Here is a 14,410-nt window from a genome sequence, read left to right as displayed (position 1 = left end):
TGGAAATACAAATTTTCGTACAAATGCAAGGTCTTATTAGTACTCTTACTAGTAAGAGTAGTACTCTGTCTTGGTTTTACAAAGCCCAGGGATAGTGGAGAAGTGAGGGAAAGTGAACCATCAGACATAGACTGCCATCCAACATTTGGGAGCAGTCCTTCTTATCCACTGGAGCCCCTGGAGAGAGAACTGTACTTCTCTCATTACAGGTGTACATGGCTGAAATCTTGGGATTTGTGCAAGGCTGTTGAATCCCTTGGGATGTTTATTTGACAGCTAGGTAGGAAATAGATTCAATTCAGTGTAACTTCCAAGTAAAATAGTAAAAAAAGTTTAGCGATAATCTAGTGCCAGCCAAATCAGTGTTTTGTTGTCTTCTTGTAACATTTTATTCTTCTTTGAGATTCTTTCACATGTCTACTATTTAAGAGCAATGAAGTGAGTAGGATGAATGTAAGGGTGTATAGATGGAAACAGAATTGAAAGGATTTCTGATCTTAAATCTTCCTGTGTTCCTGACTAGTTTTTTTCCCTGAGTCCTTTTTCTCACTTAGATCTTCTTTCCTACTTATATGCATTTAGGCACTCAAAAACAGGCAAATTATTATTCCATATAACTCTTTAATGCCTTTGCTTTTTTCCCCCCTGTTTTGTGCTACCATTGGAATTTCAGCAGCAATATTAAAAGGTAAAATGATTCCAAGCTACATTATTAATAGTAGTAAGTATCTTGTATTAATAAGCTTTAAATTATATATATATATATATATATATGTCTGTGTATGTGTGTATACACACACATGCATGTACAAATATATAAATATATATAATTTTGTTTCAGTGCATACCATGATAATATCTGGTTTAATGTAATTAGATTATTTTCATGTCAGCTATCCCACAATAATAATTCTTTATTGATCCTATCATAACAAACCCTATGAATTAAATATCCATAGAATAGATGAATTCACTAGTCCATGTAAGAGTCAGTCTAACAAAGACGTTTTGGCATGTATCACTTTTGATCATTTTTATATGAATATAAAGTTATAAAATATCAGCTTGTTTTAAAAACTCATATGTGTGTAGGGGTGCATGGGATTAGGACTACGAGGTCATAGTAAAGTATGTGCTTCTCACGCCAGAGAAAGAATAAGAGAAAAGATAAATTCTGCTACAGGTAGTCTTCCCCTCCCACCTCATCCATTGAGGATATATCCAAGACCCCTCAGTAGGTGCCTGAAACCGGATAGCATATTGTTCTGTATATATACCATGTTTTCCTATGCATACATACCTCTAATAAAGTTTAATTTATAAGTTAAGTACAATAAAAGGTTAATAACAATAACTTAATAAAATAGAACAGTTACAACAATATGCTTTAATGAGATTTATGTGGCTCTGGTCTTTCTTAAAATATCTTCTTAGACTATACCCATCCTTCTTCTTGTGGTGATGTGAGATGATAAAATGCTATGTGGTGAGATGAAGTGAGGGCAATGATATAGGCATTGTGACCTAGCGTTAGGCTGCTATTGACTTTCTGATGCTGTGTCAGGAGGAGGATCATTTGTTTTCCGACCCCAGTTAACTGTGGGTAACTGAAACATCAGAAAGGGAAACTATGGCAAAGGGGGGAGGAATTACTGTATGAAAAATATAATCTGAACAGTATTCTTTTAAGGACTGTGCAGTAAAAGGGCTTTATTTTAAATGATATATTTTTTAAAGTTTTGCTAGTCTAAATTTAGTAAACTGTGATTCTGTTACAAGTGATCTTTTGACAAATCTAAAAACTCCTCTTTTTGTGTAGCTCTTTCAAGAACTGTACAACTATATTAACAAAATCAATGTAACAAAATTACCAGTGTAATGAAAACTCAATAATAGTTTTATTAAATCAACTACTTGATTCACTTAGGAAAATATCCTAAGAAGTTGATGTCTGTAGTGGTTATCATTAATTTATCCTGTGCCATTACTGCATGCCCCATTGTTTTATTTCTGCATCAGCATCAGCTAGTGCATTCTTTACAAGCATAGATTCCAGAGTCTTACTCCAGAATATTAAATCAGACACTCTGAAGGCAGGGGTCCAGAATCTGAAATTGTAAACAAGCATCCCAGGTGAATGCATCAGCTACACTTTGAGAAGCACTGAACAACATGAAGAAGGCATCTCTCTCTATCTCTCTCTCTTTTTTTTTTAATTTCCCAGATATGTATGAACCATATTATGCCATCAAGGGTATTAGGATTATGTAATATAATTAGCATCCTTAAAATCAGAACAGTAATATGCCCTCCAGATTGCCTTTTAAAAATCTCAGTCCACAAATACATACTTCCTTTATAAAGTTACACAGTTTTCATTGAGCAGTTCTTCCCACATAATTGATACAGAAAATAGAAGCCCCAGAACAAGCCCCCCACTTCCACTCTCACCTTCTTATTCAGACGATAAGTCTCAGCCATTAATACAGAAATATCTGCAGTAGTCCTATCTGCTAGCAAAAATGTTCAGATATCTTACTACACATTCTTCTTCAGAAGTCAAGCATTAGTAATTTATCATGTGGAAATGTTGCTTCCTCAGGTCAAACCAGTCATACTTCTAAAAGTTGAGCTCTTCACAGAAGTTTTATTATCCTGTCTCTCATGTGTCCTGTCTTTTCAAATTTCAAGAATTATTCTAACCCTGTGCTCACCAACAAAGACACAGTGCTGTTGCGTTTAGATCCAAATTTAGTTAATTTAAGTTTATAATTAAGGGTCAATTTCCTTTTCTCAATAGTATTTTCAAGGGGAAAAGAATCATAATTTTAAAGTTTTCATACATTATCATGCTTGCAGTTTACAGTATAGGCCTATGGTGCCTTGAGAGCTGTAGACAGACGTTTTCAGGGTTACTCCTGTATTTATATCTACCTAATAAAGAGGTAGACAGAGAAAATGAGGGAAATAAAAGTCCCATGGTTTGAACTGCTATTTAAGTCTAGCAGTGTTATTTTTCCTAAGATTTGCCCTCACTGAACTTGACTGGGGTCAATCTGCCTCTAAAGTTGAACTGCAAAATTTAGCATGTATGCAGAAGACCTCTTTGCCTGGAAAGGAGCATCTGAAAAATTCTTAAGCCAAATTGATACCTGTACCCCTTCTACAACCTGGCATGTTTTCTTGTGCATTTTTGTGTTTGCATATCTCTTCCCTTTACTGAAATGCTTATCAATCCCTATCCCCACTCCCATGGCCCATTTCCTCTTTGAGGACATGTAGCCATCTTACATATCCAGTTTAAACACCATATTTTGTGGAATTTTCTCTTACTCTCCTAAGTAAAATTTAAGGGTGTCTTTTAAAAAAAGATTTACTAATTTTAGAGAGTGAGGGGGGTGCAGAGGGAGAAGGAAGGAGAGTCTTAAGCAGACTCTGCGCTGAGCACAGAGCCCAACATGGGGCTTGATCTCAGGACCTTGAGATCACGACCTTGAGCCAAAACCAAGAGTCGGGTGCTCAACCAACTGCGGCACCCAGGTGCCCCAAGGGTCTTTTTAATATAGTTCTACTTTGACATTCATTATATCCTGCTTCTTTACCTGCTCTCATCTCTATAATCCTTGCTTTCAACAAATGCTGGCTGTACAGATGAATGAATGAATGTAGAACGTCCAGTCTCTTAAGTCTTTGCCAAGGCTCCCCGTCCTATTATTATTACTATTATTATTATTATTATTAAAATATTTTTAAAAATTTATTCATGAGAGACACACACACAGAGAGAGAGAGAGAGAAAGAGAGGCAGAGACAGGCAGAGGGAGAAGCAGGCTCCATGCCCAATACGGGACTCGATCCCGGGACTCTGGGATCACGCCCTGAGCTGAAGGCAGGTGTTTAACCGTTGAGCCACCCAGGCATCCCTGTCCTTTTATTATTAAAACTTAATAATTTTCTTGTCTTTTTATCTTGAGACTTTTTTCCATTCTTGTTTTGCTTCCTGTGTTTCTAATACACCATTCCTGAATTTAATGATGTAGTTGTTAATGCTCTAAGGACTATGATACTCCATACTGGGTGCTAACCCACACCTTAGAATAAAGATGTGAAGCAGTGTGGCACACTCTAACTCCTTCCTTGCTTTTGTTTCTCTATCATCTTTATTTTCCTGATTGCTGCCTCTTTGCTATATATCAGATAGTCTTAGTATCTCCTCTGTCTCCAGACTTGCTCTTCTTTTCCACTAATCTGTTTACTCCTATGCCAATAATAAAAGTTGGCTGTTTTGAGTGCATTTTGTTACCTGATAAGGCAACTCTCTTCTCACTCTTTTCAAAACTTTTTGACTTTTCTTTGATATATAGTCTTCCATAGGAACTTCTGAATAGTTCTGTCTCACCCCAAAAGAAAACAAGACAAGTAGAAATGGGGTTCATTTTGGAATTGTGTGGTTATATGCTTTACATATAAATAGGAAACTTTTGTTAAATATTAAGGCTTGCCATGCAGAAACATACACTTATCTGTAAATGTCATCAGATCTTGTTTTGTTTTCTTTTTTTATACAAATTATTATTTTTAAGATTTTATTTACTTATTCATGAGAGATAGAGAGACAGGCAGAGACACAGGCAGAGGAAAAAGTAGGCTCCCTGCAAGGAGCCCGATGTGGGACTCGATCTGGGCACTCTGGGATCACACCCTGAGCAGACACTCAACCGCTGAGCCACCCAGGTGTCCCTTGTTTTATGTTTTCATTGAAATTTTATGGTATTAAGTAATGTAGGTCTTGTACCTTCCATAATGTAATTGTTTTAGTTTTTATGTTTATTATGAAAAAGGTACTTAATTTTATTTCTAACCAGTTGTTACTATAGAGAGGTTATTTTCTTGTCTTACTTTTACACTCTTTATCAAGTTCCTTTATCATATTAATGGTATTTTAAAAAATTAACAGTTGCTTTGAGTTTAAGTATATACGACACAGTCTGAAAATAAAATTTGATCTATTCTTTTCCTATATTTACACGGACTCTTCTTTTTTCTTATCCTATTATATAGTAGCTAGATTTCCAAAATAATATTACATAATATATGTCTCTAGGGTAATTTTTTGCCAAAAGCACGATTTTTATTACTAGATGAGACAGTACTACATACACCTTTTCCTATACTTCCTAACTAGATTAATACAATCTAGAAGAAAACTTGAAGGTTTTTCTTTTTGTTCTCCCTTGAACTTAGAATAGCCTAGTGTAAATGAATGTGAAGCAGCCAGCTCCTGCTCTCTCTTCTTTGGTCCCCACAATGGCCTTCCTAATTGTTGAATTAAAGTATACCTTTTCCACAACCTAGAAGAGAAAGAGAATGTGGGGACTCCCCCAGCCCCCAAGAATTTGTACTTCCCTAGTCAGGTAATCCTACTTAACCAGGGTATACATAAATGCCCCTGTTTGTACCTTCCTGCATGCCTGTTTCCTTTAGCTTTTCTAGTTTTAGGATATGTCCATCTCCCCTTCCTTCTTTGGCTAATTATGTTTTAAATCTCAGCTCAAGTGTCACTTTCTGAAGTAAAACCTCAACTGTCCTTATTCTTTCCTATTCCCTGTAAGCTTTCCTAGCAATGTAAAACATGTTACAGTTAGAGCTGTCTATTTATTTTTTGTGATTATTTGTAAATGGTTTCCCCAACTGGACTAAAAGATCTGTAAAGGTAGGACTGGTGTTTGGTTTTGCCTCATTTATCCCTAGCACTTTGTACAGTGCCTGCCACACAGAGAGAGGACACTCAGGACCTATTTGCTGACTACTGCCTACAGAGACAGAGGAGGATGTGGCGCATCATTGCAATGCATCATTGCGATGCGTGTGCTTTCTTGCAGGAACCCTAAGTAGAATGCCTTTAGTGGTTTCACTGTATATTCATTACAAGAGGTTTAGCCTACTATTCAGCCTTCCAGTGGATTTTAAAATGATATCTTATAATTTATAGACCTACAATAACAAATACAAGTTTTGTAAATAATCTCAGTTCTTACTTGTCTTTATGAAAATATTTTATCTAACCATATTAATACCCTCAGATCATCCAAAATTTTGTATTATTGGCATTTTCATGGCTTACTGAGTGGGAATTGCCCCTTTTAAAAGAATATTGTCTTAAAATATAGTGATGATAGTGTTGTTTAAAATTTATTCTATTTCATATGTTCTCATGTACCAGCTTTTTTGAATTTAGATATTTAATAATAAATTTTAGACATATAGTGTAAATTTATATGCACTTTAGTAATATTATTTAGTGTATTTCTTGGCGTTTACTAATCCCGTTGAAGGCATTGAAACAGTTATTAGAGTCATTCCTTTCAGTTTGGAAGAACATTTATTTTGTACTGTCACATTTTACAAAATGCATATACAGGAAAAATGTGATTACATTTTGTAAGGCTTTTACTCTTCAGCATTAGTGTTCACTGTTCTGTGTTAACATGCTTTTCTTTCTCTTTTATTTCTTCATTTTATTGCAAAAACCAGTATGCTCTTAGCTACAATAGTAAATATTTTGAGTGGGAAAGTAGCATGAAGCTTATTTCTTTCATATACAGATCCTGAAATGGAAAATGAAGAACAACCATCCTCTGAAAATGATTCTCAGAATCAGAGTGCTGAACAGATTACATCAAGTTCTCAGGAGGTTGATTTGGTGGATCAAGAGTCTCCTGAGGAAAGTTCTCTAAACTCACAACCAGAATCATCATCTCCAACAGATACAGACAATGCTGCAAGTGTTTCTGCTTCTGAACAGAATTCTAACCCCGTAGAAAACCATGAGACTACAAGTCTTGATGGTGAATGTACAGATTTAGATAACCAACTTCAAGAACAATCAGAAACCGAAGAAGATTCCAATCCTAATGTTAGCTGGGGTAAAAAGGTCCAGCCTATAGACTCCATATTAGCAGACTGGAATGAAGATATAGAAGCATTTGAAATGATGGAGAAAGACGAACTATGACTCACTAAAAAATCTGATGGTAGGTATTTAAAAAGAAGAGGCAAACTGTGGTTCACAGACACCCTGAAACTAAGCAGGCTCTCTAATGGGAGTCTTTAAGTATGGTGATGAGCAACCACGTTCTGACTGAGATAGTTATAGGAATCTGGAGCATGCTGTGTTAGAACTGACCTTGCTTAAAACTGTCCCATCCAAAATGGAAACTCACAGTCCCTCCCCCACCCCGATCCCCACCCCATGACAGCATCGCACCACCCTGCAAGCACCTCAGGCCAGGAAAAAGATTGCTGGGCATTCCTAGGAACCAGATTTCTGCAGTCTCTGGGTAGACAAGAAACAAATTCAGTTAATAGTAGAGTGGAAAATAGAAATTTGTATAGCTTTCTAATTAAAGGAAGCTCGGCTTTCTTGGTTTGGGTGTTAGAGGCTCTTTTGGGGAAAGACAAGTGAGTATTGTAGACATTCTGGTTATGCTGCCTTCACAGAAACACTCAAAGTGACCTAAGTGGTTATGAAGCAAATACATTTATGGTGAAGACAGCCTTTGCTCATCACTTTCACTTGCTTCATTGTGTAACAAATGATCAAGATGACTTGATTTTTTTTCTCTCTTAACAATGTCCTTTTCATTTAAACCAAAGGTGAAGCCAGTATACTTTCTCAGTGAGTTCTCTGCATAAAGGTTAATCATTGGGACCAGGTAAAAAGGTCATATAATATATTATGGAAATTGGTTACTTAATACTTAAGAAAAATGGAACAAGGGAGAAACTATAATGTAATATGAACTTGCCATTGGGCCTTCCGTAGGGAAAGCCGTGACTACTCTGAAATGGAACTTAAAGTTCTATCCTTGTCGGGTAAATTATAAATCTTTTCCAGTTCATTTCTCTTAGAGGTAATTACCTCTAGCCATCAGCCTTACTCCATCCCATGTTTAGTATGCAATTTGAGCCACAAGGGCCATATCGCCAAGAGCTGAATACATTTTGTTCCATTTTTCTATCTTAGGGAGCCATAATAAAACTGTGGTAGTGATCTAAAAATCCTAGGGAAACTACTATTTTTCTTCTTTGAAACTATGGTTTCTAAAGTTGCACCTGAGTCTGTCACATTTTCTGTTGAATCATGGTTTTTAAGGTTTGTTTAAAAGAATTTTTTTAACAGATATTCCTTCTGATATGGACTTGAAAATTAATCTATGGTAACCTGTGTAAGAAACTTACACAGTAGCAACTAACATATAGCCATACAGCGGAATGAGAATTTAGTTTCCTTTTTTGGGTTGGGGGGGGTGGTGGTTGGCAGTCTGGTGCTGGCCTCATTTAAGTTTTAAAAACTGTTGTTGATATCCTGTAGACAGCCCTGTAGTTGAAATCATGGTTTTACTCATTTTTATTTATTTTTTAAACTTACCTAAATCAGTTCTAAAGGAGTATTTGTGAGACTTAATTTTCTTTCTCTTTACCATGACATTACATAATAATCTTTTCTTAAAACACAGTTTTGAGGTACTGATGAACTTAAACTGTATATGGAGCTGTTGAAAGAACAGTGCTGTATTGTAGTTATGTATATTCATGTACAGTATGTCTTAGATCCCAGGTAAACATATTCTTTTATAAGAAGATAAATAGCTGCTTTCAAAAATTCCAGCTAAATGTAATTGGGTCAGTGAGTAATAAAACTAATAGAGAATTCACTTTTTTTGGGGGGAGGGATGGGGAAGAGTAGTATTATAAGACCTTTATTGGCCCTTAATTAAACCTGACACTAAAATGGATATTTTAGTCTTTCTGCATGTGAAATTTGGTGTAAGAAGATAGAACTATAATACATACAGTATATGGAAGGATAGACATAGTGCTTTGTTCATACTAATTGCAAAGCTGCCAAAATAGCTGAAGCTTAATTACTTGACTTGCCTTGATTTATAGGACTGGGGCTTGGAGAAAAGGAGCAGATGTTCCTCTAAGACTTTTATTACAGAAGCCTTATATACATTGATTTGATTTTGTATTTGTAGCTCAGAGCCATTGTTGTCTAAACCCAACTTTTCTAAGTTAACAACAACACAATTTTTTCCCCCAGCAAAGACCTCATGGTATACAGAGCCAGCTCACTCTCCCTGCCTTTGGCCATTAGGGGGAGTTGTTGCCATTCATTAAAGTCTAGAAGCAAATTGTTAACTTTTTTAGAGAACTGAATCCTTTAAAAAAAAAAAAAAAAAAGGAAAAAAATTAAACAAATTATACTTAACACCCAGAAGGGATCATACTTAGTTTTTTCCCTAGTTAAGAAGGTATAATGTTCAGCTTCAAAACTCCCAGCATTATCATTAACTCCACATTCTTACTCGACATACTGCCATGAAGTTGCTTTTGAGTTCATTAAAAAATTCCAACAGCATTAGGTGTTTTTTTTTTTTAATGTTTTGTTTTTTAAATACCTTTGATAGACATTTTATTTACTTCCTAAATATTCAGGGGACTCTGTGAGACCTTGAATTTTAGAAACATCTGGTCTACCTCAGTTAAATGTTGACTGCATAGAAACAGAGCTGAAGTGATCACCACAGCCATAAAAATTGTTTGACTAAGAAGGATTTATACAATGTTTACAAACCTGGAATCAAGTAAGGATTTTATCTGAAAGTGAAAAGTTAGATATTAGAGTAAGTATTTAATTCAGGTATTTTCAAGTTTTAAACTTAGCTTGTTTACCTACTAAAAAATAGCTGTAGTTTTTTCTGCTTATGAAAATCCATTGAAATGATACATCCTAATTTGCAATAACTTTCCCATAAAGTTGTAGGTATAACAGAATTGTAATTTACTGGATATGTTTAGGATGGGATATTTTGTTGGGTAGGGTTTTTTTTTTTTTTCTTCTTCTTTTTAACCTTTAATAGGCTTCCAACAAGAGTACAATTGTTTCAGAACAAATTGTTTTTTGACATTATTCTTTTCCCTTTTCCTTCACAGTATTAGAGAGTAAAATGAAAAATTGTGCACTTTCTGGTTTTAATTTCTAATATAATTATTCTTTTGAGAATTTTTTAAAAATTTAAATTACCATCAATGCCCTTTTTACAATAAAACCAGCATTTGTTCTCTTACCAAACCCCATGCCAGATTCATCATAAAGGAAGCTCAGCATAAGTAAGTCAGATAGTGCTTATAATTTGGGAGGTAGGGGGTGGGGGGAGCTGATTTAGTAAATATTCCAACCGGTCGTTTTATGCACAAGGCTTCAGTCAGAACATAGAAAAAAAAAAACATTCTGTGAATGAAATATTGTATGTTCAGATTTTATAAAAGACATTTTTAAAAGCCCAATTTACAGCCGTATATTTTCTTATGATGTAATTTATGAAAAAGATGTCTGTACTAACAGGTGCTGTAACACTACTGTTGTTGGATTTTATTGTTTGGTGATAAATGTATACAATATTTCTAAGGGAAACTATGTACTGTGATGTAAAAGTCTGGGCAAAATGTATATAATCCTTGTATATAATTGTGTATTTGATTATAATTACTGATTGTAAAGATTTAATAAAATATGTAAATATTCTGGTCTAGTTTTAATTTGGGTTTTTAGCATCAATGTGCCTATCTTCATACTTTGGTATCTTTAAAAATTTTTTTTTCACCGGTCTGTCTTCCCTTTAATTTTTATTTTACCCCATAGGAGTAAATCTGGGGACAATTTAGGGTACAGAAATAAACATTGAAGAGTTCCACAACTCAAATAGTGCCAGGGACCCTCAGAGCAGAGACAGTTAATAATTCACAGTGTCAATATTGATAACATGTTTATGTTTTGAGTTTACTGAATAAAATAAATTCTTTTGATGTCATCATCCAAAGTAATCCGAACCTCTCCTATTAATTCCAGTGAGGTTATTTCCTTTTATTTTTTTTATCTTTAAAAGATTTTATTTATTTATTTGACAGAGAACACAAGCAGGGGGGAACGGCAGAGGGAGAGGAAGAAGCAGGCTTCTGAGCAGGGAGCTCTGATGGATGCAGGGATCATGACCTGAGATCATGACCTGATCCAAAAAAGCGGACGCTTAACTGACTGAGCCACCCAGGCACCCCCCAGCAAGGCTACTTCCTTTTAGCAGCCACTTTCAGATACTGTGATACTGTACTTTTATCCGTATGTTCCAGAGTTTGTGAGCACAGACATCTTGAAAAGCCTAATTGTAATCACTATTACCTATTGATAATTGCTTTCTTTAAAGATGAGCAAATTGAGACCTGAAGTTCTAAGCGTCGCACTCAAAGTCCCACATTTGGTGACTGGGCAATGGGATAAGAGCCCTGGTCTATTTCCTGAGCCGATGCTTCTTTCAGGGTACCTTCTCCCTTTCTCTGTCCTTACCCCTTCTCCCACCCCCATTACAGTTTCGGCTCACCTTTTGCTCAGCCATTACCTTCCCACTTGACCACTTTCTCCCCATTTGGGATTGAACTTTAGAAATGGTAGCAGCCATTCTCAGGTTCTCAGTACATTAATTCTTGTGTCAGCATACCTCCATTCACTGAGGACAATGCACTACTATTTCAGGAAAAGTTTAAAGGATCTAACAGCATCTCTTGGAAGATCTTGGAAGGGGAGGTTGCCTTTCTTTCCTGGGTAAAGCAAACTTAAGAGGTCTCTACTAAGAGAAGCTAAGTATTTTAAGGGTTGAGAATCGTGTCAGCATTTACCTGCTAGTAACATTTATAGTTCCCAAAGCTTGGCTCTTGATTTACTCTAAGCCTCAAGGTCTGTAGTGTTCATCTAGAGTGAAGAAGTAAATGGGGGCGGCCACTGATAGACCCTTGGGGATTCTTTTAATTCATAAAAGAAAGTCCTCATTGTCTCAGATGACAGAGATGCTTAAGTTAGTGGCAAGATGGAGTATAATGCTAAAGGAAGAAAAAGCTAGGACTGTGTATATATGATCTCTGTTGTATACGTAAAGAGAGATTCATTTATTCAACAAAGACTTAGCACCTCCTGTGTGCTAGGCATTGTCTGGGGCGTGGGCAACACATAGTGAAAAAGAGAGGAAATAAATACGATGATGAGTTTATGAAGAAAAAGAACTTACAGTGAGAGGATGGTGATGGAAATCAGCATGGCGTAGAATTCCTTTGTAAATAACCAAAATATTATCCGTGGTTATCTCTGGATTATAAGGCGAATTCTATGTCTTTCCTTGTAACTTTCTGAGCTTTCATAAGTTTCCAAAACAAGCATTATAATTTGAAGAATAAAAACCATCCAGGTCACTTAGAGGATAAAAGGGAGAAAGAAAAATAAACCAGAACCCACCTGTACTTTGCTTTTGCACAACTCAACAAGTCCCTGTGTTCCAGAAAGTTCTCGTGGACATAAGCAGTGGAGGGGACAGCAGAATACACCACCCCAAAATATGCCACATTGGCAAATTGATTTATTTTATTTTGAATTAAAGTTACTTTAAGAAATAGCCAGTGCAAAAAGGGTACTCTGACCTTCCTTTGTGCCCATGAAAAGAAGAAATAAATCTCCCATGTGAAAGGAACCCTCCCTGTACCAGGAGGCTAGAAGGCATCCTTATTACCAGAAAGGGAATTTAGGGTCGAGAGGGTTGTCAAACAAACGTTGTTACTTGTTCACTAATTTCCTACACCGAGTCCAAACTCTTTTTGTCTTGCTAATTCTTCACAAACATATTACTTCCTTGTCTAAAAGGTATAAAAAAGCTGCCTGCTTTGGTCACTTATTTGAGTCTCATATTTTTATGGGTTCCTGTTCATACCAAATTTAATTTGCTTTTCTCTTGCCAATCTGTCTTATGTCAAGTTAATTATTAGACCAGCCAAAGAACCCAGAAGGGAAGAAAGGCTTCTCTCCTCTAAAGCAGCAGATAGCTGGGACTCCAAAGGTTTATCAGGAGGGGTGTGTGGACCAGAGAGGAGAAGAGGATCTAAAACAGGGCCCTGAGATTGTTGGCATTTAAAGCACTGGAGAAAAGGCTTGTATAAAACAAGAATGAAAGGGGGCAGGTGGAGAGGAAGGAGGAAAATGAGGACAGGGTAGTGTTACAAAAACCAGAAGAGATTTTTTCAAGGAGAAAACTGGGAAATATCTGAAACCCCCAAAGAACTGGTGCCAGCAAACTTGCTACGGAAGAATATAGGTTCAGTGTAACCTTATTGTCTAGTCTTTGAGAAAATCCAGAAAACTAGGTGAAATCTCATCTTAAACACCGTTCAGGTTGAAACATATCACAACAAAGGCCTCCAGTTTGCAACCTCTGAGCTGGCAGGTCCTTAACCTCCAAATGTCAATGTGGGAAGAAGACTCCTTCATGTTCAGGATACCATTCAGCAAGCTCTAGTTCTAGATTTATTATGTACACCTCCTCCAACTGTTGAGATTTTCTGGCTTTCCGTCCCAAATGGTGATTATGGGGCTTTCCAAACAGAGATTACTGGTTTAATTAGGCAGTTCAATGGGGGTGGGGGGTGGGGGTGGGAAACCCTCATCCATTCTCCTTCCTACAATTCTAATGTCAACCATTGACACCTTTGACCTGAGGCAGCGGAAGTTCCTCTTCTCTCTCTTTTTTTTTTTTAATATCTTGTCATGTACTTGCACTTCTTTTTTTTTTTTTTTAAAGATTTTATTTGTTTATTCATGAGAGAGACAGAGGCAGAGACAGAGGGAGAAGCAGGCTCCCCACAAGGAGCCTGATGTGGGACTCGATTCCAGATTCCCGAATCAGGATGTGAGCTGAAGGCAGACGCTCAATAGCTGAGCCATCCAGGCGTCCCGGAAGTTCCTCTTCTGAATCCAGTTTAGATTTCCACTCCATCAACTGGTCTGGCTGGAATACTGACTCAGCTTCACCCCAGCTGCTTCCCTCTGTGGTTCCTGGGGGTTCCCTGACTCCCAGCCAGGATACATCTCTAAGCCTCCACTCAGCCCTACAGTATTTCCTTCAAGTTCCTGCAATGATCCACGAGGACGTCCCGTCAGCTCTCCATTCACAGGCAATGTGACAACTAATGCTCTCTCCACTGACCTGATAATAAAAAGAGCTGCCATTTTTTGAGTCCTCACCAGACACAGATATATATACTAGACACTCTCTATCGATGAGTCCTTATCCATATGACCACCTCATGAGATGGCTATAATTTCATTCTACAGATCAGTAAAAATAAGATTCAGCAAAGTTGACTGGCTTGCCAAAAGGTACAAACCCAGTTAGATGGGCATGGAATTTGAGTCTAGATTAATCTAAATCAGATTACTACACAGGCTGCCTTTCCTAACTATGCACAGAGATCCATTTGAACCGAGTGTAATATGGCTGCTAAACAAGCCTGCACCAGAGATGCCTATCAA

General features: G+C 36.7%; 1 protein-coding gene across 7 annotated transcripts in view; it reads left to right on the top strand.

Moving 5' to 3' along the window:
- EDEM3 (ER degradation enhancing alpha-mannosidase like protein 3) overlaps positions 1 to 10,590 on the top strand; it is a 72,651-nt gene extending 62,061 nt beyond the window's left edge. For 4 of the 7 annotated variants that reach the window (XM_049112157.1, XM_049112158.1, XM_025430077.3 and 1 more), the window contains exons 20-21: positions 674 to 721; positions 6,606 to 10,590. In XM_049112157.1, the coding sequence (XP_048968114.1) occupies positions 674 to 721; positions 6,606 to 7,015 (458 nt within the window). In that variant the 3' untranslated portion in view covers positions 7,016 to 10,590. The remainder of the gene's footprint in view (positions 1 to 673; positions 722 to 6,605) is intronic. The other 3 variants (XM_049112159.1, XM_025430081.3, XM_025430080.3) reach the window with 1 other exon arrangement.
- The last annotated feature ends 3,820 nt before the right edge of the window (positions 10,591 to 14,410 follow it).

This window comes from Canis lupus, chromosome 7 (genome assembly GCF_003254725.2).
Source record: "Canis lupus dingo isolate Sandy chromosome 7, ASM325472v2, whole genome shotgun sequence".
Classification (NCBI taxonomy): domain Eukaryota; kingdom Metazoa; phylum Chordata; class Mammalia; order Carnivora; family Canidae; genus Canis; species Canis lupus.
Note: the sequence above shows the minus strand (reverse complement) of the source record. Positions and strands in the feature narration are given on the sequence as shown.